Source organism: Urtica dioica, chromosome 1 (assembly GCF_054948205.1).
Source record: "Urtica dioica subsp. dioica isolate 48M chromosome 1, U.dioica_male_clone48M_v1_H2, whole genome shotgun sequence".
Classification (NCBI taxonomy): Eukaryota; Viridiplantae; Streptophyta; class Magnoliopsida; order Rosales; family Urticaceae; genus Urtica; species Urtica dioica.
Window position 1 is genome coordinate 6098415 of NC_142756.1, and position 25089 is coordinate 6123503.

Sequence of the window (25089 nt, forward strand, 5' to 3'; positions counted from 1 at the left end):
CAAAATGTTCGCCGACAAAATAGGAACAACAATGGAAGTCTACATCGATGACATGTTAGTAAAATCGCTACGAGAAACAGATCACATCTCACATTTAGAGGAATGTTTCAAGGTCCTAAACAGTTACCAAATGAAACTAAACCCATCTAAATGTACCTTCGGGGTATCTTCGGGGAAATTCCTCGGGTACATGTAACTCAGAGGGGGATTGAAGCCAACCCGGACCAAATACAAGCACTCCGAAATCTACCTTCCCCCCAGAAACAAAAGAGAAATCCAGAGACTAACAGGACGCGTGGCAGCCCTTAGCCGATTCATTTCCCGATCGACCGATAAGTGCTTACCCTTTTATAAGCTCCTGAAAGGAAATAAGAAGTTCGAATGGACAGAAAAATGCGAAGAAACATTCGAGCAACTGAAACAATACCTGGCCTAACCTCCGATCCTAGCCAAGCCAGAAGTAGGAGAAACGCTCTACCTATATGTAGCCGTATCGCATACCGCGGTCAGCGGAGTCCTCGTCAGAGAAGAACGAGGAGACCAAAAACCAGTGTTTTACATAAGCAGATCACTTGTTGATGCAGAGACGAGATATCCAGCAATGGAAAAATTAGCTCTGACCGTCGTCACAGCGGCCTGAAAGCTACGACCATAATTCCAGTCCCACTCAATAGTAGTAATGACCACTCAACCTTTACGATCATTCCTCCACAGCCCTAACCAATTGGGGAGATTAACAAAATGGGTCGTCGAGCTAAGCGAGTATGATATCGAATATCGCATTAGAACATGCCCGAAGTCACAAGTTCTAGCCGATTTCCTTATCGAGCTCCCCGCAAATGAAAGCAAGACCACGACAAGCGCTGGAAGTTGGACCCTTAAAGTCGATGGTTCATCCACAAAACAAGGGACCGGGATTGGGATACATCTGGTATCGCCACATGAAGAAGTGATTGAACAATCCTTCCGCCTGGATTTCACCGCCTCAAACAACGAAGCCGAGTAGGAGGCACTAATCGCAAGATTACGCCTGGCAAAAGTTGTGGGAGCCAAATCCATAACCGCCTTTTGTGACTCGCAGCTCGTTGCGAAACAAATCAACGGAGAATTCGAAACAAGAGATGAGCGTATGGAGGCATACGCATAATTAGTAAAAGAAATGACAAATCAATTCGAAAAATTCGAATTAACCCGCATCCCTAGAGGAGAAAACACCACCGCTGACGCCCTCGCCGCCTTAGCTTCAATGTCAGATCCTACGATAAGCCGAATCATACCGGTCGAGGCAATAAAACAATCTTCTATCACTACCAAAAGCACAAGCATAATGGTAATAATAGAAGAGGGGGACTGGAGAAGGGATATAATCAGATATATCTCCGAAGGCCATACCCCGACAGATAAGCAATTACGCCGAAAGCTAATTAGCCAAAGCGCAAGATTCTCCCTAATAGACGGAGTGCTTTTCAAGAGAAGTTTCTCCGGAATATACCTACGATGTATAGGAAAAGAAGAATCCAAACGCATCCTTTCCGTAATACACGAAGGAGAATATGGGAACTACGCGGCCGGAAGAGCCCTGGCGATTAAAATACAAAATCAATGGTACTTTTGGCCAACCATGGTCGTCGACTGTGAGCAACACTCACAGAAATGTGACCAATGCCAAAAGTACGCCCCCAATATCAAGCAACCAGCCGAGGAACTATCCTCCATATCCGCTCCATACCCCTTCCTAAAATGGTCCATGGATATCGTCGGCCCCCTAGCCAGAGCACCAGGAGGGCTGAAATTCCTCCTTATCACAACAGATTATTTTTCCAAATGGGTTGAAGCCGAAGCATTCGTCTCGATAAGGGATGTGGACGTAAAAAATTTCATTTGGAAAAATATAATTTGTCGACATGGAGCGCCGCAGGAGATAATCACTGACAACGGCGCACAATTCATAACAAAAGAGTTCCGACACTTTTGCGCAGCAGAATGAATCACTTTACGATTCTCGACACCCCGATATCCACAAGGGAACGGACACGCTGAGGCTACCAACAAGACAATCGTTAGTAACCTGAAAAAGAAACTTCTAGCCAAAAAAAGGGCGATGGGCCGACGAACTCCCTGGAGTACTGTGGGCCTACCGCTCGAGTCCACGAAGGCCTACCGGGGAAACCCCATATTCTCTTGTCTACGGGGTCGAAGCAATATTACCCATTGAACACGAAATTCAAACAATTCGCACCATGTACGCGAACGATCATGAAGAAACTAACAATAAAATGTTGTGTGACTCCCTCGACTTGACAGACGAAAGAAGAAACCAAGCTTTGACGCGCATGAATTTATACCAGCGATCAATCGCCCGATACTACAATAAAGGAGTCAACTTCCGAGAATTTAACACTGGAGATTGTTGCGAAATAACTCGCGCACGCAAGCGTACGTGTGTCGCTCAAGTAATATAGAATGTAAATTCGAGTATCGTACCCACAGGGACTAGTGAAACAGCGATTTCCTAAAACTTGATGCCAATTAACTCCAAGTAAAATTAAGAAGATGGTTGTAACAAAAGCAATAATAAAACTAAAGCAGAAAGTTAAATACGAGTTTTTCAAGAAGAGAAAGTAGGGGTCACGACATCACCAGAGCTAACTAGGTCGGAGGGTTTCGTGTTTGAACAACAAAATCTACTCCTATGGATGCTATCTCACTCTATCAAAATTATTCACTAGCCTCTCTCGAGTGTTCTAGCAAACCTATGTAATTGACGGATTATCATCCTATCGGCTTCTAATCCTATTAAAACAATCACACGCAATGAAACAAGAGTTCAAACGATTACATAAATTGCCTAGATTTTCTAATCTAGGATCAACTATGGAGACATGAACGAAAGCACAATTATTTACTCTCTCTCGAGTAGCTAAACAATCCTAGATAACAATTCTAATGGTGATCAGGCACTAGAAAGCATAAGGAACAATTCATATCAAGCAATCCATAATAATGAAGCAAACAATAATTATCTAACCCTAACGAACCCCCCAACCATTATCAATCCCGGCTACATCGCAACCCCATAAGAAACTTAGCCTCTAATGGAGTTCATAATCAACGCTAAACATAACAGAATAATTAAAAGCAATAAAATAAAGATTGAAACCAAAATAGAATTCATATTAAGTAAAATTGATGTTCAACAATAATTTAGAGCAATAAAATAAATAAAAGAAGAGAAGAAAGAAGAACGAATGAATTCGGAGAAGGAGAACTCGTCAGGTTGTCAATTCCGTTGAAGAACGTCTTTTTCCTCTTTCAAAAGCTCTCAAGAACAACCAAACAATAAAATAGAAACTTAAACAAAGGAAAAGATGTGTTTTTCGGAGCTTAAAGTCGCATATATAGGTCAAGGGATGATTTTCGGAGCTTATTGGGCCTTTAAAATGGTTCAAATAGCCTAAAAACATCAAAAACGGAAAGTAAGTCCGTCAAAACCCGAAGGAGCGCGCGGTTGTCGATGCGCGGCGCGCGGACTAGACTCCAGGTTACGCGCGCTCCGTGCATAAGACTCTGTGCGATTTCACGGTATATGCCTCCGTATGCGCGGCGCGCGACCAGAAGCGCGCGGTGCGCGGTCTCGAAGTCTGTCTTCGCGCGGCGCGCGTAGTCGCCAATTTTCTTGCTTATCGCTTTTTGACTCTATTTCGACAGTTTCGTCTCCAAATCCGCCCTTTTTCCATGAAATTGACTGTAGACGCTCTATTTCTCCTCTGAACCTGAAACTACTCAAAAACCTACTGAAAACCATTAAAATACTTGAGGACTCGTCGGTTTTTTGTTCGGGAAATAAGAGTTTTACGCGTGATTAACGCACCTATCAAATCTCCCCAAACTTAAATCGTTGCTTGTCCTCAAGCAACACAAAAGACTAGACAATAAAATAAACACACCAAAGAAGTTACACTAAAAACGAATGGTGATCACAAAGTTTAGCAACAATGTCAAGTGTTAGTTAAATGCCTCAACCTTCAAAAATTTCCGAATCCAAGTCAATCATCACATGAAACCAAAAACAAAAAAATTAGATTGACTAAATGGCCTTTTGCAACACATTCCCGATCAAAATCTCTCGTGTGTGAAATATGTCCCGAAAGAGAGAGAGGTCAACTCAATATGTTCGTTCACGTCTTCTAATGTAGAATGCTTAAACGATAATGAGATGAATGTGAATTGAACACCATAATGCTTTTCGCCGCTCACTCTCCACTAATGCAAGACACTTACCGATGAAATCAATAGGGCTTTGTCGGCTTGTAATGTTAGGCTAGGGTCAACGGTAGGATATGGTCAAAATGTGGCTAAAACGTCAACCTAGCGACTCAATCTCACCAAACTCACCAACTTTCACATGATATTACTTACTCACCCATTCCCACGTTCATGGCATAGAATTTCACTTTTCAAGAACGTTTTCTTTTCCTAAGCCTTTACTTCCCAATGTTTTTCCCCCAAACTTTGACTATGCAACGTCTAGTCTCTAAAACTAATGTCACAGAATACCACGCCAAAAACTAATACAAATAAATAAATAAAACGCATAAATTAAACACTTTTTTTTGTAATTTATTTTCTTTTTCTCTTTTTTTTTCTTTTTCTTTTTTTTTTTTCTTTTTTTTCTTTTTCTTTTTCTGATACAAAACAATAACAATAAAAATAAACACGAACAATCACCGGCGTGGTGTCTAATGAACAATAAAAAAACGTAGAGACTAGTCGAAAAACATGTCACTAAATCGAAAGAATTTACTCAAGAGTCGCTAAGTTAACGTGGTTCTTTGTGGGATTTGAAATATTATTGGCTCGGCTTTTTTCTGACTACGTATCTAGAAAGGATTAGTCGTTCGACTTTTTCTGAAAGGGTGCTCAAGGAAGTATTACGGGTTGGATTTTTGGCTCTGATCGGTCCACATGAATGCATATGTCATTTTTCCTAGGTTCATGTCATGTCATTTCGCCTCGAAGAGGGCTAGAGCGGTTCTTAATGTTCGTGAGCTAAAAGACATTTAAAGATGTGATCGAACCTCTAAGGACTACTCAAACCCCGGGACGACGTGTGTGCATAAATGGGAAAAATCAACCGAAATTGTGTTACTCAAACCACTAGTCAATCACAATGCAGCACAAAAAATTTTAAAATTGACTCAAACTCGGATTTCTTCGAAAATACATGGCATCATTGGCAAATTAATGAGAGAAAACACTTTAATATTATCACTTATAAGCAATCACCAAACAAAATTAAGAAAATAAAAATTAAATAAAAACAACCTAATCTAACATAAATCCTCCACAAAGTAGTTCATCCCCCCAAACTTAATCTCTACATTGTCCTCAATGTAGATCCATAAAAAAAAGACGGAAGACAGAGAACTTACCTCGCGGGGGTGGTAGAACTCCCCTACTCGTCGCCGCCGCGCTCGGGCAGCGGTGGATCTTCTTCTACGCGCTCTTTCTTCCTCCATACCTTTTTGAACGGTTTCGGCCAATGTCATCGCCATGGCTTGGATGGAGACTTCGGCTTTGCACCGTTGCTCTCACTTTTTGTTGATTTTTCTGGAGGAGCACGTGGCAGAGGTGTGGGTGGTGGAGTAGTGACTTCGTCAGTCTCGAGGACGTAGACCTCTTCTTTTTCCTTCTTGCGCTTTCGGGTTTTACAGATCCCGAACGTCTCTTCCTCGTTATTCACGCGCGTCATCAGCTCGCCTCTTTGTACGTCTATGCAAACACTGCAAGAGGCTAAGAAAACCCTTCCAAAGAGAATGGGGATATCATGATCCTCGTCCATGTCGATGACGTGGAAATCGGCTGGAAAAGTGAAATTTCCGATTTTTACGCGGAGGTCTTCCACGAAGCCGTGCGGGTGCCTTACGGTCCGATCTGCCAGTTGGAGAGTGGTGCGTGTGGGCTTTAGTTCACCTACCCCGAGTTTGTTGAAGACGGCCGACGGCATGAGGTTGATGCCCGAACCTAAATCACACAAAGCGTTCTTGATAAAGATGTCTCCAATAGTGCACGGCAATGTGAACTTGCCCGGATCTTCTAACTTTGGCGGGAGCCCTTGTTTTAGAAGTGCGCTACACTCGGTTGAAAGCGCCACCGTGAGCCGTTGCGGGAACGGAAGTGGTGTCTTATAGATATGGACCGATGCAGCCTCTTCTTCTTCTTTCTTCGGGCTCTCAGTGACTGCCACATGTTGATGAGAAATGGCATTGCAATGCTCCCTTGGATACACTTCGGAGGTGCTTGGAAGTGTGCCTTGGGGTCGTGTGTGGATGGCGGTTGCGAGTTGCCCCACTTGCGTCTCGAGATTTTGGATCTGAGCCGATTGGTTTGAGAGTGTCGTCTTCATTTTGTTCATGAAATCAGTGGTGGAATTCACGAAGGCAGTCGTCGACGTGGCCAGATTAGCTACGAGCTCCTCCAGATTGGTCTCGTTCTTGTAAGCTCGCAATGGTGGGGCTTGATATGGCGGTGGTCGGGGCTGAGTCTGAGGCGGTCGAGGTTGAGATTGTGGTGCGGGTTGCATCGGCATGTTATTCTGGGGACCGCGCCATCCCCCATTCTGATAGTTTCTCATCGGGCTTTGATTGTAGTTGTTGTAATTTTGGTTGGGCGGCCGATTGTTGATGAAATTTGCTTGTTGGCCCTTGTCCCCTTGCGTGCACTCATTGCTAGAATGAGGGCCGGCACACCAGAAGCACGGCTCGGGAGTATGGGCTTGGATAGCTTGAACTGTAGCTTTCTACTCGTGGAGCATTTTGGTGAGGTCGGCCACCTGTACTGCGATAGCTTTTATCAATTCCATCTCGGGCGTGACTGGCTCGCGCTTCTGAATCCTTCGATCTGAAGGGCATTGGTCGTTGTTGTACGCGAGCTCCTCGAGGATGGCATGAGCTTCTTCCTCGGTCTTTTGGAAGAAGGATCATCCTGCGGCGGTGTTGACGAGGGTGCACGATGAAGGAGAAAGGCCGCCGTAGAAGATTTGCACCATTGTCCACCCTTGGATGCCATGGTTAGGACACTTCCGTTGCAGCTCCTTGAAGCGTCCCCAAGCTTCAAATAAAGACTCACCCTCGAACTGGGAGAACGAATGGATTTTGTTACGCCTCTTATGCATCTTCTCGAATGGGAAGAACTTCGAGATGAACTTCACGCGCGACCAGAAGCGCGCGGCGCGCGGTCTCGAAGTCTGTCTTCGCGCGGCGCGCGTAGTCGCCAATTTTCTTGCTTATCGCTTTTTGACTCTATTTCGACAGTTTCGTCTCCAAATCCGCCCTTTTTCCATGAAATTGACTGTAGACGCTCTATTTCTCCTCTGAACCTGAAACTACTCAAAAACCTACTGAAAACCATTAAAATACTTGAGGACTCGTCGGTTTTTTGTTCGGGAAATAAGAGTTTTACGCGTGATTAACGCACCTATCAGAGATCTCGTGCTGAGAAAAGTGTATCAGAACAGGGCCGAAGAAAACGCCGGAAAATTTGGAGCAAACTGGGAAGGACCATACCTAGTCTCAGGAATCCCACGAACAGGCGTCTATAAGCTTGGAACGCTCAACGGTATCCCAGTACTCAGATATTGGAATATCATGAACCTAAAGAAATATTACTGTTAAAAGTAATGTCATAACAATCGAACTACGTAACGGCTTGATCCCAAACATGGGTACGTAGGCAGCCTTGAAACAAGGTTCAGCCCCCACCTCACATAAATAAGAGAAACTTGGAACGAACAAGTTCGATTCAGATCAATTCGCCAAGCACGGCGGATTCGACTTACACCCGCAAATGAACATGCCCAAGGCTTTGTTCATGCGTTGTGTACGATAAACCACTATAAACCTGACTCAAGAGCAAAGACTTAGAGCTTCGGTTCGGAAAAACATATCGTGTATAAGGCATAACTCGGAGGCATGCCATATACATAATCCCGATACGATTAGGGGTTCGACCGACGATGGCTGACACACATCATGCGAATAAGTTAACAAATAAGCGCCGTAGTAAGTAAGCGCGTTCGCTCAAGCACACAAATTTTTAGACATTAACAAAGAAAAAAAAATATAATTGTCTACTGTCTACCGAGACGCGAACAAAAGCAATAGGCAAACATTCATGACATTTGATAAAAGAAATAAAACCATGTAATATGTTCGAAGCAAATAAAAAGATAACAATAATAACGAAATGAAAAGAAGTTCGACAAACTTGCCCAGATGTCGGGCCCAAAATGAAAGCGCCCACGCAGGGGCCCAAAAACATAAAACATTTATTTCAGACTTAAAAACTTGGAAAAGATTGGGCGAGGCGAGGCGGATCTAGGCCGATTTGTCCTTAGCGAGCTCGGCCTCCTTCGAGTTCTCCCTGGCCTCATCGATCAACGCAAGCACGGCCTCCGAGCTGTCGAGCATCGAGCTGAACTGATTCGTGACCTCGGAAGTCTCGGGCGCAGGCGCATCGGGGGGTGAACGATCGTCGTAAGGAGTGAATTCAAGATCCTCGGCCCCAGCAAGAGAAGGCAAAGGCACGTTGTCGAGCTCAGCTTGAAGCTTCGCCAGCTCGTCCTTGACCTCTTGTAGCTCAGTAGAAGCGTCAGCGATCTCCTTGTTGACGACCTCCTGAAAGATCGACGACGCCGCATTGGCCTGATCGAGATTCCGCAGGATGGTCGTCCTCTTCTTCCCGGCCGTGACGAACTGGCGGTAGGCCACCAACGCCCCCGAATGTCGTCGTCTTTAGCCGAACGGTAAGCTCGGTGCAAGGAACGATTCCCCGCCTTCTCCTTCGCTAGCTCGGCCTTCACCCGGTCCAATTCGGATCCAAGGTTGCGATGGGAGGCCTCGGCCAGGTCCAGCTCCTTCTTCAGGTCGACCCGCGTCCTCTCGGAGTCCTGAAGGCGATCTTCAAGATCCTTCACGCGACGAGCATACATGTCCGTCTCGGCGATGAGGTGGTCCATTTGACCAAGGAAACCCTGGCACTTCGTGAGTTCGTCCTCGGAGGCCTTCAGCTTAGTCCGCACCTCTTGGTTCGCGAGGGAGAGGCGGTTGTACATCACCTCGTAGCCGAGGAAGCCCTTATTCAGCTCGGCCATGAACTGCAAAAGTGAGAGTTAGCCATGAGAAAATAAAATGGAAGCCAAAAAGGAAATCGAAACTTACCCGAGAACCCGCCGCACTGACGGAGCGATAGTAGCTCGCCCCGTGCATCCTCGAGACCATCGGGAGCCGGTACTCGGGGAAGTTGAATTGGCGCATGAGACACGCCGCTGCCGCCGGGTCATCACAGACCGGCTTGTCGAGATTCCAGTTAAACGCCAGCTTGCAGGAGCCTGGCGGAGACCCCTGCGGCTGACCGGACCCCTTCACGGCCTTCCCGCGATCATCAGCTCGTCCCTTCTTCGGGTTGTTCTGCTGGATGCCTTCTACCTCCTTCCTCTTGGCCTGAGAGGATGGAGTCGATGTGGACTTAATCGCGGCTGCCGAAGCCTTCGCGACCTCGGCGGACGTAGCTTTGATGACCCCGGCAGAAGGGGTCTCAGCGGCTTTGGCGGCCTTGGCAGTCTTGGCGACCTCAGGCTCGCCGTCGAGCTCGATGAGCAGTGTGGCCGGGGGAACCATAACTGAGAGCTCCTGAAAGCCGGAAGTAGGAGCCGGCACTGTCGGAGCAGACGGGTTGGCCTTCTCGGCCGATCCGGACGAGGTTTCGGCATCACTGGCTGCCCTAAGGGCCTTCTTCTTGGCCCGCCAGTCTACGTCCTCGTTATTCATCTCGGACGAGGAGGAGAGGTCGTCTGAAGAATCGCCTAAGAAAAGATAAAAAAAAAAGTGATAAGTAATAATAAAAATTGCGAAACGAGGTAAAATTCGGAAATAAAGACCGACCTAAAGGAGCAGAGAGCCAAAGATCGGCTGCTACGAACCGAGCTTCGGAAAAGGATTTCCAGGAAACTTCACAGGCGCGCAGCTTCTGGACTTTGAGATCGAACGTGTCCGACGGGAAAACAACGATCTTCTCTGCAAAAACAAAACAACGAAGCATTAGATCGCTCCAGGCGCGCGCTAGCCAATTCGCAGATCGCCAGAAAACCCCCCCTAATTACCACAGTCCGTCTTCCACGGGACGGACAAGCAATTCTTCTCCACCTCGACCATCTTTTCGCTGACTTCGAAATAGAAGTATTTCGAACCCCAGTTCTTGTCCTTGCCTGGGAGGTCGGTAACTATACCTTGACGAGGTCGGTTCGCCAAGTAGAAGCACACCGGATGGTGCTTCGAGTTACGCTTCGCGACCAACAGACGGCCGAGGTCATTTACGTCTAGAGAGACCCCAGCCTCTTTAGACAACAGCAATAACGCCATCACTTGGCGAACAAAATTCGGATACATCTGGGCGAACTGAAGTCCCAGACGGTCGCAAAACTCAATCAGCAGTCGGGGAATAGGAAAGCGCAGTCCGCACTCTTCGAAAAATACCTGGTATGCACAAACATATCCAGGGATGATTCGATCGGCGGACTGGCCTCCTACCTTCACCCTGAGCCCATCGGGAAAGTTGTATCGCTCCCTCATATCGACGAGGTCGCGCTTCGTCAACGACGACGGCAACGACAACTCACTGTTGGGATCATCGCTCTTCTTGTCGGGAATCGATATTTCACTTTGCAGGTTGGTTTAAGGAAATATGGGCAAAGAACAGGAACTCGGGATAAAAATCAACTAAACCTAGAAAGCCCAGTACCCGCTAATATGACAGAAGGGAAAGGAATCTCGAGAGTTTTCACAGCCAAAGATGGCAAAAGCAAAGAAATTCAAGAAATGCAGAAGAAGAAAATGAAGAAGAGAAAGTTGTGATTTTACCTTTGGGATGTGAACGAATCGATATTAATGAGAGAAATCGAAAGGTCACAACTTTATTTAAGCGTCAAATCGACGGTTGAGAATCCTGAGAAGATCGCTATAATTAAAAAAAATCTTTGAGTTATCGAGGCACAGACGTGGCGACACGTGTCCTTGGCGCCTGCTCAAAAGTAACCAAGAGGTAGAAATACCCGAATATTTCGTCGAATTTCAACCAGATTATGAAAAAATCTCGGTTCGACAAAGTATATTCTATATTATCTCATAATATAGAAGATACTGGGGGACTGATTGTGGGAGTGAATATCTCTCCCTTCCACCAGGCGAATTGGACCAACTAGGCCCAAGACGAGTTCGGCCCAAAGGAGACAAGATAATCGTTAGTTCGGCCCAAAGCCCAGTTCGGCCTAATAAACCTAGGCGCAGGCGAGATCGGCCCAAGACAGTATTTCAAAGAATCCCAACTCGACCCGGGCCCATAAATCTTCTAGACGGTCCCGCCAAGTAATTTGAACGACGAATCACCTAAGAAACGGTCAAATCGCCTAAAGGTGGGGATGTACGCGAGATTGAAGACTGGAAGACCGATTCTGCTCGTACACGTGTATCGATCTAAAGAAGCAGGAGAGTCAGCGAGCTGGCTATAAAAGCTCATTCCATTTTCATTTTACGCTATTGATTTTCGAGAGAAAGATTACACTATATTATTCTATATTCGTCTGAAGTTTTCCTGCTTATTCAAAAACAATTTTATTTTCTTGTAAGGTTTGCGTTCATTAATCAATAAAAGGAATTTCCTTTCGCTCTTTCTGTATTTTTATCCGTATTATCTATTAATTTCTTTCGGATTTTGGTTCAATCTTCCTAATCGGATTATGAGACCCTTAACTTATATAAATAAATATACGAGACAATTCGAAATAATCTGGTATAGATTGTTGGGACGAGAAATCGGCTCAACATGCTCCACTGACTCATCATTCAAAATTGACAAACCATTCGGTGTGATATACTCCCATATTGGTCACTCGATATAATAATTATTCGTTGTGTAATAATTTTTTTCACTTATCCACTAGTTTAAAAACAGTTGTTTTTGTCCAATTGGTTAAAAAGATACTGAATACCCTCACTAGTATTTCCATAACTACTTTTATTTACAAACGTGGAATCTTAGCTCATAATATATCCAATTTAAGAGTACACTATAATTTCTGTACAATTGACTCATAGCACATATTGAACTTCTCCTAGGTCTTCGTTGTTTGACTCATAGTTACTGAAGAAGGATATGGAATAAACACTCACTCTCTCTCTCTCTCTCTCTCTCTCTCTCTCTCTCTACACTCTCTCTCTCTCTCTCTCTCTCTCTCTCTCTCTCTTAATAATTTTCGTATAATAATTTCTACTTACTTTCTTAACTTCATATTTTAAAAATCTTATGGTAGGTAAGAAATCCTAATAGCTCTAATCAATAAATAGTTGAGTATACTTAAATCAATTAGTGTTGTCAATTGGGCCGGACCTTTTGTAGGCTAATCAACCCGATCCTCTTTTTAAAAGTTTTGGACCGAGCCAACCCTTTTCAGGAAAAGATCGGGCCGAATTGAGCTTGTTGAAGGGTCTGGGCTGGACTTAGTTATAGGCCCTCAAGCCCGGTCCGGCCAGTGCCCTGAAAAAAACCAACCCGAACCCGGCCCGAGCTCTAATTAGATCCGGTCCGGGTTCAACCTTTTTTATTTAAAATAAAATAAACATTTTATTTTTGTTTAAAATTTATATTTTTATGTTTAAAAAGTACATTTGACACATAAACTCAATTTTATTATCAATGATATAAATGTTTTTGACTAAAATTTGTATTGTTTTGATTAAAAGTGTATATTTTGAATTTAATTTTTTATTTTTTATTTTTTTACAATTATAGTTTGAGCTTTTAAGATCTAATTTAGGCATTTTCAAGTCCAAGTTTGGACCCGGCCCTCAGCCATGAGGATTGAAGGCTTGGTCCTGGGTTGGGTGATCCTATTACATAGGCTCGGTCCGGCCCAACTCTTTAATAAAAAGGTTTGGATCTTTTTTTAATTTGAAAAAAAAAAAAAACTGATTCGGCCCTTTTGACATTTTTACGTGCATTAGTGGAACAAAGATGGGATTTGTATCATGAAAACAACTATCTCGGACGTGTATTGAAGGAAAGAAAACGAAATAGAATCGAAGAACTACTTAATAGGCCCACATTCCACGTAATTATATTAGTCTATAAATCAAGTGATCTATTACATGGGTATATAAAATGGCAATGGCTACAATAGAAAGTAGAAACACACCACAATTTCAAACAGTCTCCCCTTAAAAAAATCACAATTGTAGAAAAACAAGAGCTAATATGCAATGCGAGTTTAGCTTGGGCCTCGTGATCTCACATTCTCTCCCGCATGGGCGCTAGAGGTGGTTCCTTCGTCCACCGGAGACGACGTCCGCAACATCCCCGCCCCAACATACCCCCGTCCTCCGCTCAAACTCGTCTTAAACCCAGGGGATCAAAAACATGATTGCTGACAAATATACTTGGTAGCCAAGAAACTTTTGTCGAGAAGAAAAAAGATAAAGCCATATTTTTACATCATCGTTATTGCCTTATTGTTATAAGATGTATTGTTGTCAATTGAGACGAGCCGTCCGTGGGCTAGCCCAACTATCTTTTTAAGAGGTTTTGAGCCGGCCAAATACTTTTCGGAAAAGGCTCGGGCCAAACCGACCTTACTGAAGGGCCTGAGTTGGGGTTAGGATGCAGGGCCTCGAGTTCAACCCGGCCGGACACTAAAAAAATCCCAACCCAAACCCAGCCTAGCTCTAATTAGGTCCGGTTCGGACCCAACCATTTTTAGATAAAAAAAATATTTTTTTTAAAATTTATGTTTTTATGTTAAAAAAAATACTTTTGACACATAAACTCAATTTTATTATTAATGATATAAAAAAAAATTACAAAAATTTATGTTTTTTTTTAATTAAAATTGTATAATTTTTTTAAATATTTATTTATTATTTTGTTATTATTATAGTTTGGGCTAATGTTAGGACCTGAGATTTAGAATATTAAATAATAATAAGAGTTAGTTGATAGATTAAACAGAAAATATCCAAGCCTATACAAATAAGGCAGATTTAGAAGGAAATGGCATCAAAGAATAATCTGAAAAGTGTTTAGTCTTTGTATGGAAGAAATTTCAAATTTGGAGAGCACAGACCTCTCGAAAGTTCGATATTCTTTGTATTCATTTCGTTCACATTCCCATCAATACAATTAGATATTTCGGGGTGTATAAGTTTTTATGGCTCAGTTTAGACCATTTTCATGCTCGAGCCTTGGTTGGGCCGGGTTGGGCATAAAGTCCTATTCCATAGGACCAGCCCTCCAATAAAAAAGTAGGGTTTGGGTCGAGCCCAAACTTCTTTTAGACTTGAAAAAAAAAGGGTTGGGCCTGATGGTGAATTGCAAGTCGACATGACGTTGGTCCAATTTATACTATAACTAAAAGAGAGTGCACTTTCACTATAGGGACACCATTAGGATACGGTGACACGAGTTCATAACAAAGTGCTTCCTACTTTTGACGAGAGGCATAGAAAGCAACATCTACTTGTAAAATGACATATATACTATAACTAAAAGAGAGTGCACTTTCAGTATAGTTACTTCATTACTAACGTAAAATACTATTTTCTCTCTACAGTTTATTTCATATATTTCACTCACTCTCTCTTCAATTATATAGTTTCATAAAATACACTGGTCAAATTACTCTATCTCCTCACTAACGGGCTCAACCTTTTTGACACTTTTAGACTGGACGAAAGCAAAATTAAATAATGTCTCTCAATATTTCTTAAATCAAAATTACAAATAGTAAAGTGAACAATCAAATTGAGTATATACGAACCATAAAAATTTGAGCAAACAATACAAAAATATGCACTACTTTTTACAATAATTATCCCGAAACCCTATATTTTCATCAATAATTTGCATATTATTACATGAATCATAAAAGAAATATGATCCAACAATGTCGTAGAATATATTACTTATAGAATGAATGGAATGAAGTATCGATGATGTTCGTAAGTGAAGCGACTCTGTCTTCGAACACGTCCATACTTCAAAAGTAAATAAATAAATAAAAATTGGACGAATTAAGCCACTTCAAACGTTAAGATTGCTAAAACAACCTTTAAAATTTAATATTAGATATTTACCTATAACTAATTATGGATAACATCAACCAAAACATAATTTAAAAAAGTTCTTTAACAACACAAGAATGTGATCTAAAACACTAACCTTATTTACGACATCGACACTAGAACATGTAGTGCATAATCGTGGCATCAGCAACAACACAACAACTATGAGAGAGAAGGAGAAAGAGACGGACAGGGCCAATAAAGAGGTGTGATTGAGAGATGATAAATAGAGAGAGAAGCCAAGAGATGAGAGAGAGTGAGAGAGAGAAAGGGAATCATTTAATTGAAAATAGAAGACTTAACTTTAGATACCAAAATTGTAGAAATTTTTTTTCTCTCATCATCTAACTAATAAAACTGTCCAATGTCAATTTTTCGTTATTTTGGTCAAAATAAAAAACTTTTAAGTAACTTTTTAAATGCCATATTTCAAAAATAGCTGCTATTTTGTATTCGTTAAAAAAATGGGTAAATAAATTTAAATAGAGTCCAAAACCAAGTTTTTATTAAAAAAAAATTGTAAACATAAAAAATGGCTATTTATAACTTAAAAAAGATAAAAGTTCTAAATATGTTATTTTTGTGCTGATGGGTATATATATATATATATATATATATTGGAGCTGATGGGTAGGCATATATATATATTGGAGCTGATGGGTAGGCATATTTGCATTTTGCATTTTGCTTCCCTGTTGGAGAGGCCTTTAGTTTGTGAGCTTTGTCGAAAGCCCTTTTTGTGGATCTAATACGAGAGTGAGAAAGGGAAATGTTTCTTTATTTTACTTCATTCTTTCAACAATATACATTATCAGAAACTTTTTCAAATACCACCATTTTTTAATTAAAACGGTAGACAAAATTTATTTTAAATTAACTGTAGTAATCCAAATAAAAAGATGTACGGTAAGAAAAACTGTAGAGAGCTGATGTTTATGTGATCTATAAGTTTTAATTGATATATAGGGAATTGAATTTAAAATGTCGGTACTCCAAAAATAAAGGTAAAAAAACCTTTGTGTAGTGGGCCGGTGGGACTCCAAACGGAGTTGGCAAGTAGAGACCAGAACAAGCTTCATTTAATGTTTTGCCTCTAGTCTCATTCATCTTTGTTGCAAACTCCTTTTCATTTAGCTCTTTACACAAACAAAAGTTGTGGCTGAGAATTATGGGTAGACCATAACTCTGTTTTGTTGTGGAGCGGAAAACAACGTCACGTCTTTGTGTATTTTGTTTTCCTGATCCCAACCTGTTTTTCGGTTCCGATTCAATCCAGCCCAGTCTATGATTTTTTTTTTTTTTTTTTTTTTTTTTTTTTAACTCCTGCAAGGTAAAATTGGTATTTTTATATTTTTTTTTTACCTATTTAATATTAGATATATTAATTAAAATTAAACAAATCTAAAAAATTACTTAAATAAAATAAACAAATCTAAAAAAAAAATACTTAAATTGATAAATACGTACAGAAAAATTTGTTTAGAACTCATAAATATAGTAATAATTTCAAACAGATAAGATTATGGGTAAAGGTCTTGAGTAGAATACTAAAAATCATATATTACCCATACTCATATAATTTTTAATAAGTAATACTCTTATACCCTACCTACTACCCATTTATTCGGGTAAGACTCTACCTGTGGCGGGTAGGATCTTGCGGGCACGTGGGTACATGGGTAAAATTGTCATTCTTAGGTTCGAATGTGAGCATGTCTGTCGGACCGAAAGATGGTGAACTATGTTTTAGTAGGGCGAAGCCAGAAGAAACTCTAGTGGAGGCCCGAGGCGATATTGACGTGCAAATCGTTCGAATGACTTGGGTAGCTACGGTGACAACTTATTTTTTTAGAGTGCACGTGGGAAGATGGCATGTTATGCTATAAGGAACATATTATATATCTCCCTTGAGTTTAATCGAAATGCGGCATCTATTCATTTTTAGAAATATTAGAACACACCATTAGCATCACTATTAAGACTTTGTACCCTAAATTATCTTTAACCATCATAACCCACCCTTAATCTCCGAATATCGTCGACTTTTTGGTGATTAAAAGATGAGGTCTCCATTTTACCTTTAATGAATCATTTTCCTTTTATATTCTGATACACACTTGTTTTTTCATTGAAAAAAAATACCTAAATGTGAAGCCGAACAGAGAAGAACGAATGACATGAGGGGTTTGACGAACGATTTTACGTGAGAAACTACTACAAATACTATTTTCCGGTGCGGAAGACATTCGGGTGCGACTTTTCGCACCCAAAATTCGCACCAAATGAGTCTTTCAGGTGTGACTTGTCGCACACAAAACTCAAACAAACATATACAAATTTTCGCTGATTTTTTTAAACTTTGTCGCACCCAAAAGTCCGTCAAAACTTTTGGGTGCGACTTAGTCGCACCCAATGCTTCATCAAAACTATTAGGTGCGACTTAGTCGCACCTATAGTCTTAAAACATTTGAGCGGTCAACTTTCCCCCTCTTTTTTGTGAAATACTATTAGGTGCGACTTTTCGCACCCAAAAGTACTATTGGGTGCGACTTTTCGCACCCAATGTCTTAAATTTTATCGCGGTCAAATTTTCCCCCTCTTTTTTTTGAAATACTATTAGGTGCGACTTTGTCGCACCCAAAGGTACTGAAAATTGACTTTTTGGTGCGAAAAGTCGCACCCAAATTCTAGGTCATGATATAAAACAAATCAACCCGAGCCTCTCTCTCTCTCTCTCCGAGCTCTCTCTTTTCCCATCTTCTTCTTCTCTTGTCCGTGCGCGAGCTGTGACCCCGAAGAAGCAAGGAGGCCGCGAGTTGGAGCGGTGTCACTGAGCTAAGCCCCCGCCGCCGCCGCCAGACCTCAGGTGAGTTTCCTCTTCTTCTATCTTTTTCTCTCTGTCCGACTCTCTCTCTAACTTTGTCTCCCTCTATTTCTTGTTGTAGGTCTGTAGACCTGGTTCGCCTCTCGCATCCCCGTCGTCGGCTCCGATCCGACCACCGAGCACCGGCCGAGAAGAAATCGCCGACCCCTCGTCCACACGACCCAGCCAACCACCGAGACTCACCACTGGACGCGCGCGCGGACCGAGAAGGAATGGGCCGAGAAGAAATGTGTTTTTTTGTGTGTGGGTGTGTGTGTGTGTGTATGTGTGTGTGTGTGTGTATCCCTGGCTCGGAAGCTGTGGAGCCGGTCGCAAGAGGAGCAGCGAGGAGCGGCGACGGAGATCCGGTCCCTCTCGAAGAGAAGCACCTAAATGTCGCCATTTTTTTTTGTGACTTTTTAGTGCGACTTTTCGCACCCAAGACTTTTAGGTGCGGACTTTCGGGTGCGGAAAAGTCGCACCTAATGATAACTTTGGGTGCCAAAATTGACTTTTGGGTGCGAAAAAAGTCACACCCAAAGGTCTTTTTTGTACTAGTGGAATGTAATAATGGTTTCATTTGAACAGTTAAGCACGAGGCAATTATTATTTGATTTATTCGAATATGTGATTCAAGGGTTAGGGTTAGCAAGGTTTAGTTCAAACCGGTAACCATGAGATAATTATGAATTGTTTGAATATGGGATTTGGGGGTAGTTAACAATGAGGGATTAAAGCCTTAATGGTAAAGTAAGGACTTTATCTTTTAATTATAAGAAATTCAACGACTTTCAAGAATTGCGGGTTGTTTTTTATGGTTAAAGGTAAGTTAGGATACAAAAGTTGATATTAATAATGATGTTATAATATTTTTTTAGAAATTAAAGGAATAAACATTGTGTTTCGATTAAAATCAAGAGATACTATATATACATATTTTTGTCACATATATTAACTTCTGTTTGTAAAAGCTCAGTTGCATGTCAATACGGATGTGTATTAAGCTTTTGTAATCCGTTCTATACTGGCTTTCTTTTTCCAAACACAAAAAATGACGCCAGTGTGTGATTGTGGACTTTTTATTTATTTATTTATTTATTTTTTTGAGGAAGCCAGCCTGCATTTCTAGTCAAATTCACATGATAAAGTTGTAGCCACTCTCATGGCTTTCAGTATGGTTATATATGTCCTAATATGTGCCAATATATAACCAAACCAATGTAAGGATTGACCATGCACGCTGATGAAGAATTTGAATCACAATCATGTACAAGTTTATTTTACCTTTAACAAAATGTGGCGATAAAATCTGAATGAAAAGTGTTGTTAGCCCCTAATTATATCTAACTAGAAAAATAATTAAGTAATAAAATAACAAAGATTTATAAATATTAATTGTTCATTGTTAATGTGAGAAGTACGTCTGCTCTACTTTACTACTGCAGTCCAAAGTTATATTTACCATTTTTTAAAATATAAATAGAGAAACTTCATAATAACTAATACAAACTGAAATTCTTAAATGTACCCTGAACTATCCTTACATTATAATTTTCGCCTAAAGACCTCTACCCCCTACGACCCTCTGGAGGAGGGTTTTTACACCCTATATGCCATGTCGATTTGTAGAATAACTGTCGTAAGATCTTTGTAGTCTAGCGTATAAATTAAGCTCCACAACTCAACAATCTCCCACTTCAAGACTAACATCATGATTTGTCTCCCTCTGGCTCCAATCCTCATCTAGTGAGTCAAATTGAAGTCAACTTCAGTTCTAGCAAACGGTCTTTGTTAACATGTGTCTAATATATTCTAACTTCTTGAGATCTTTCTCAAGCACTACTACTCTCCATCTTCTAAAACTATGAAGAGGTGATACTGAAGTTGTTTATGTTCACTACAACAAATACTAACAACAACCACAATTTTGTTTCTCGGGAATAGCCACGACAAGTCTATGTTACGTACGTATTAACATGGTATATTAGGTTTTTCGCCAAAATGAATGACACTATAACGTACTATCATAATATATATGATCTTGCTTCAATTCTTGCATAAAAAATTATAGCCAAATCACAACTACGTACTCATCAACTTCACAGCTAGAGAGAGCTGCTATCTTAAGCAACTTTGAAACTCAACAAGTGCAAATTACCCACACGTAAACATAACAGTGAACTTAAGCATGCCCTTCGCACCCGCACGTTGACCTGACCAGATAGGTTAATCTACGAAATAATATTTGTAAGGGTTTACATAGTCTAACCCCATAAATTAGGCTCCACAACTAAAAAATTATATATGTATTCAATAAAGAAACAATAGTACATAACCGATGATAGTTCTTAGAGAGCTAAACCATATCCAATACTCTCGTTTCAATAACGATATATCATTGAAACTTATATTTACTGTCGTTTGGTGCTCTATTATTATCAATAAGCTTTGACACTATAACATTTAATTTCAAGATAATTATTCCGCAAGAGAATACTTCATTTTAATATATAGTTGAAATGTATATTCTCCAAAAAAAAAAAAAAAAAAAAAAACAATACCACCAGCAAGAAAAAAAATTACCGTGGCCAAAGCGACAGAACTTTGGATTGTGGCACTATATGCGTAGAAGTTATATACGATTAAGAAATTATACACATATGCGTGGATAACAATGAAGCAAACGAAAAAAAAACTCAAATCACTTTCCCAAAAGCTATATAAAATGACAAAAACATAAAAAGCCATACTAAATAATAAAAAAAGAAAAAGCGCAACCAGGAATCGTCAACTAAGCAAATGAAAATAAAAGTAACAAAATATACCATTCAATAATAATAATAACAATACTAATAATGGTGTGGCTGTGGCTGTAACTGTAACCTGGAGTAAGTAAATAATTTATCAAGCTTTTATATCGTTAAATTAGAAGCTACCTCACACACACAGTACGTACTGCCCCAAGTTAGCACACTAGAACAGCTCACTAACTCTCTCTCTCTCTCTCTCAGCGTCAAAGATGATGATGATGATGAGAAAGCTGTTTCTTCTTCCACTGGCTGTGGCTCTGCTCCTGAGCAACAGGCGCGCCACGTCATCGGAGGCGGAGACGGACAAGTTCGTGTTCGGGGGATGCACGCAGCAGAAGTACGGGGCGGAGGACACGGGGTACGCCGCCAACGTGGAGTCGCTGCTGACGTCACTGGTGAACTCCGCCACGTACTCGGCTTACAACAACTTCACGGTGGCGGGAGGGACGTCCCCAGTGTCGGGGCTGTTTCAGTGCCGGGGAGACCTCTCCATGCCCGACTGCGCCACCTGCGTCGCCCGAGCCGCCTCCCGCCTCCCTTCTCTCTGCCCCGACCGCCCATGCGGGGCCGCTCTTCAGCTCCAGGCATCCATTCTTTTTTTTTTTTCTAATCTTTTTCGTGTCAACTTTTGAAAATTACAATTTTTTTTTTTTTACTAGTTTTTGTCTAAAGCTATACGATTGTTTCATAAACATACTCCCTCCCTCCCTGAATAATAATAATAAATAATAAATATTGTTATCAAATTTTCTTCGTGACTACTACAAATTTTAGCTCGGCCATTGTCCATGCTTTCAGCCTAAATTATTATCGAAAGATTTGTGGTTTAAACTCCAAAAAAAGTTTTATATTTGCCTAGTTCTATAATTTATTTACCATTATTGCCCCTCTTGATCTCTAATTTTTTTTTTTTTTTTTTTCATAAACTCCGTAAAAGTTTCATATTTTCATATCTCTAAATTTTATTTTCCATTATTGTCGAGCATAATATTGTTTTCATAGTGACAAATTTGTGGTTTAAAATTCGAAAACGTTTCATGTTTGCCTATAATTCTAAATTTTGTTTTTCATTATTGCCCTCTTAAATTGAGTGCTCTATTTTTTTTATTTTTTTTTTCCTTTTTTCATAGTTACAAATAATTATAGAAAGATAAACATGTGGTTGAAACTCCAAAAAAAAAAAAAAGTTTCACATTTGCCTAGCACTAAATTTTATTTTTTTCATCATCCCCCTCCCAAATTTTATTTACGACATTTGACGCCCCTCTCCTTTAATTTTGTATATTTATGGTTCCGCCCCGGCAGGGATGCTACATTAAGTACGACAACGCTTCCTTTGTCGGATCGGAGGACAAGACGGTGGTTCTCCGGAAGTGTGGGCCCCCGATGTCTGATGGTGACGTGGGGGCCCACGTGGACGCGGTGCTGGCCTCGTTTTCGGGGTTTGGGGGCGGAGCTTACCGCGAAGGTGGGGCCGGGGACGTGAGAGGCGTCGCACAATGCGTCGGTGACTTGAGCCTCGGCCAGTGTCGCGATTGCACCTCCGAGGCCATCAAAAGGCTCAAAACCGATTGTGGCCAGGCGACTTTCGGAGACCTATTTCTTGCCAAGTGTTATGTCCGCTATTCCACCGAGGGGGCTCATCTATACGCCACCACGGATGATCACGGCCATGGTAAATTAATTTTCATTTTAATTAAAGAATTTCTAGTTTTGTTATTATTTTGGTGCTTGAGATGGGAAAGATCCTTGAATCTTATCCTAAAAAAAAAAAAAAAAAAAAAAAAAAAAAAAAATTGTTGGTTTTGTAATACAAGAATGTGACCCATTGTGGTCCTTTTTTTTTTTTAATTTCTTGTAATGTTTTGGTTGAAGACAAATTTTTGGTGAAAATTGGTGTGGCAAATATTTCAAAATATTTTGTCCCGAAAAAAATTGTGGCCATATGTGGTATAGAGAGTACTTGAATTTTATTGTGACGTGGGAGGGGAAATTATTGTTTTGATTTGGGTGAGGGAAGATAGTCACATGTTCATGGATTTGGTTTGAAATGAATTTGCAGAAAAATCAAGCAGCGATGGCGAGAAGACATTTGCAGTTATAATTGGTTTATTAGCTGGAGTTGCCTTGCTCATAATTTTCCTTGCTTTTCTGAGGAAGATTTGCGCGGGTTCTGGTAATATTATTTTTCCTTAGCTACGTTTTATTTTAGGTAAAATTCAAAATTTATCAACAAAATAGTCACAATTTAAATTTTTTAGTATAATAACTAATGTCGTGACTATAATGGCTAGTCAAAATAGTCACGATGTATGTTACCAATTGATAACTGTCAAAAAAATTATTAACATGCTCAACAAAAGTATGAAAACCTTGTTCTTGCACATTTTATAAATTTTGACCCGTTTTTGCTAATTTTAGAGACTAGTTAACTATAACACTTTTTTTATTATTATTATTAAAGAAAACCCCATGAAGATAGTCCACTGACTGTTACATTTGGATGTCACTTTCTCATGCAGGTAAATAAGGTTAATTTATACGAAAGTTACTTGGGGAAGGCTTTTAGAAAACCCGCTGCTCTGAGCAAAGTGACTTGCTACTTTCTTTTTCATCGTTACCGTGTCGACTTTGCTTGTATTTACTGTTTTCTTTTCACTTTTTCTTGTGTTTGGCTTTTTATATTTCTCTCCAAAAGGAAGTTTAAATAGAAGATGGGAAACACGTAACGTGGTTTTATTTTTCCCAAACAAAGTTAGGAAAAGAGAGGGAAAAAAAAGGGGTGAGAAATTCCAATACACTCTCCACTTCACAAAAGTTGTATCGTTGAATGTGTTAAACAATTTAATTATGCATGATTCTTTTTGTAAAGGGCGTAAAATATGGTCTTTTTAATTTTGTGATTTGGCCTTGGTATTATGTATGAATGTATATTATATATAAAGTAAGATTAATTTTCTCTTTTGTCTACTTTTGTACCTTTTTTTTTTAGATTTACTTTCCTAAGCTGTCAATTGGCATAGTGTCTTAAAATAATATTGTTTTTGGGAATGCATTCAAATCATGTACAATTTTGATGTAAACTATGTTCATGCTTATGGAACCCGGTAATCAGGAAAATTAGAAGACCAACTAACTAATACAAAGTCCCTCAAAAAAAAAAAGTCCGCGTAAACACTTCTTTGTTCACCTTTAATTGTCCAATGGGATTGGATGACAATTTGACCCGTTACCCGCGTTCCGACCCGTTATCCGATTTATTCGGGTCGGATAATACCCGTTCTTTTTGGGTAAACAGGTAAATGGGTAATACCCGTTAAGGTTTTAACGGGTCCGGGTACGGGTAACGGAATAGTCATTCCGTACCCGGTTACCCGGGACCCGACCCGTTATCTTTTAAATATTTAAAAAGATAATAAATTTTTATATGTTGCAATGAAGATGATAGCGTTGCAATGAAGATGACCAAATTTACAATGAAGATGATCAATTTGCAATGAAGACTTCTTTTGTATTTTTTATTTATTTATTTTGAATTTTAATGTTCTTTATATTGTACTAGTACTTTGATAATTTTTCACCTAAATTTTATTATTTTTAAACTTATATTGTTGATGGATTTTTATTTTATAAACGGGTAAACGAGTAAGCGGGTCTACCCGACTCGCTACCCTTTTTTTATACCGGGTAAACGGGTAAACGGGTAACGGGTCTAATATTTTTAACCCGTTTACCCGGCGGGTATCCCCGTTACCCGGCCCGTCTCAAAATCCAGGTAAACGGGTCCGGGTAACGGGTAAAAAATTATAGCGGGTACGGGTAACGGAATAGGTATACCTAAAGCTGGTCATATGGAACCCGGGAAATGGGATCCCCCTGGTCCCGTCCCATATTTTGCGGGAAATGGGACTCCCGGAACCGTAAAAAATGGTACCGGGAAATCCCGGAACCATTTTCCTCTGTACCGGGAATTCCCGGTACCATATTTCGCGGTTCCGGGATTCCCATATTTCCCATATTTATTTATTTATTTTTTTTAATCATGAATACATTTAAAAATAAATAAAAATTCATATATTTTCAATTAAAAAAATACAATTTTAAAAATATGGTACTAAATGGTGCTAAACGGGGATCTCAGTTCCGTCCCATTTCCCGGATGGTTATGGGACAAAAGTCCCGGTACCATATTTCCTAATATGGTTTTTTTCCATTTCCCATATGGTACAAAAAATACGGGAAACGGGGT

The 25089-nt window shown here is 40.5% G+C and overlaps 2 protein-coding genes across 2 annotated transcripts; both read left to right on the forward strand.

Annotated features, from left to right (window-relative positions):
• The first annotated feature begins 1159 nt into the window (after positions 1–1159).
• On the forward strand, positions 1160–2072 carry LOC149406770 (uncharacterized). Its single transcript, XM_089617666.1, has 2 exons — positions 1160–1867; positions 1959–2072. Exons 1-2 carry the CDS (start codon positions 1160–1162, stop codon positions 2070–2072), a joined length of 822 nt encoding a protein of 273 aa, XP_089473792.1.
• An 18909-nt stretch (positions 2073–20981) lies between these two features.
• Positions 20982–23738, forward strand: PDLP7 (plasmodesmata-located protein 7). Its single transcript, XM_089608614.1, has 4 exons — positions 20982–21424; positions 22146–22515; positions 22903–23016; positions 23363–23738. Exons 1-4 carry the CDS (start codon positions 21050–21052, stop codon positions 23368–23370), a joined length of 867 nt encoding a protein of 288 aa, XP_089464740.1. The 5' UTR covers positions 20982–21049; the 3' UTR covers positions 23371–23738.
• The last annotated feature ends 1351 nt before the right edge of the window (positions 23739–25089 follow it).

Excerpts from the sequence above, each read along its gene's own strand:
- LOC149406770 (XM_089617666.1), top strand. The coding sequence starts at position 1,160 with ATGACAAATCAATTCGAAAAATTCGAATTAACCCGCATCCCTAGAGGA. Across the intron at positions 1,868-1,958 it reads TCTCGATAAGGGATGTGGAC|AGTTCCGACACTTTTGCGCA; the intron begins GTAAAAAATTTC and ends TCATAACAAAAG.
- PDLP7 (XM_089608614.1), top strand. The coding sequence starts at position 21,050 with ATGATGATGATGATGAGAAAGCTGTTTCTTCTTCCACTGGCTGTGGCT. Across the intron at positions 21,425-22,145 it reads GGGCCGCTCTTCAGCTCCAG|GGATGCTACATTAAGTACGA; the intron begins GCATCCATTCTT and ends CCGCCCCGGCAG. Across the intron at positions 22,516-22,902 it reads CACGGATGATCACGGCCATG|AAAAATCAAGCAGCGATGGC; the intron begins GTAAATTAATTT and ends ATGAATTTGCAG.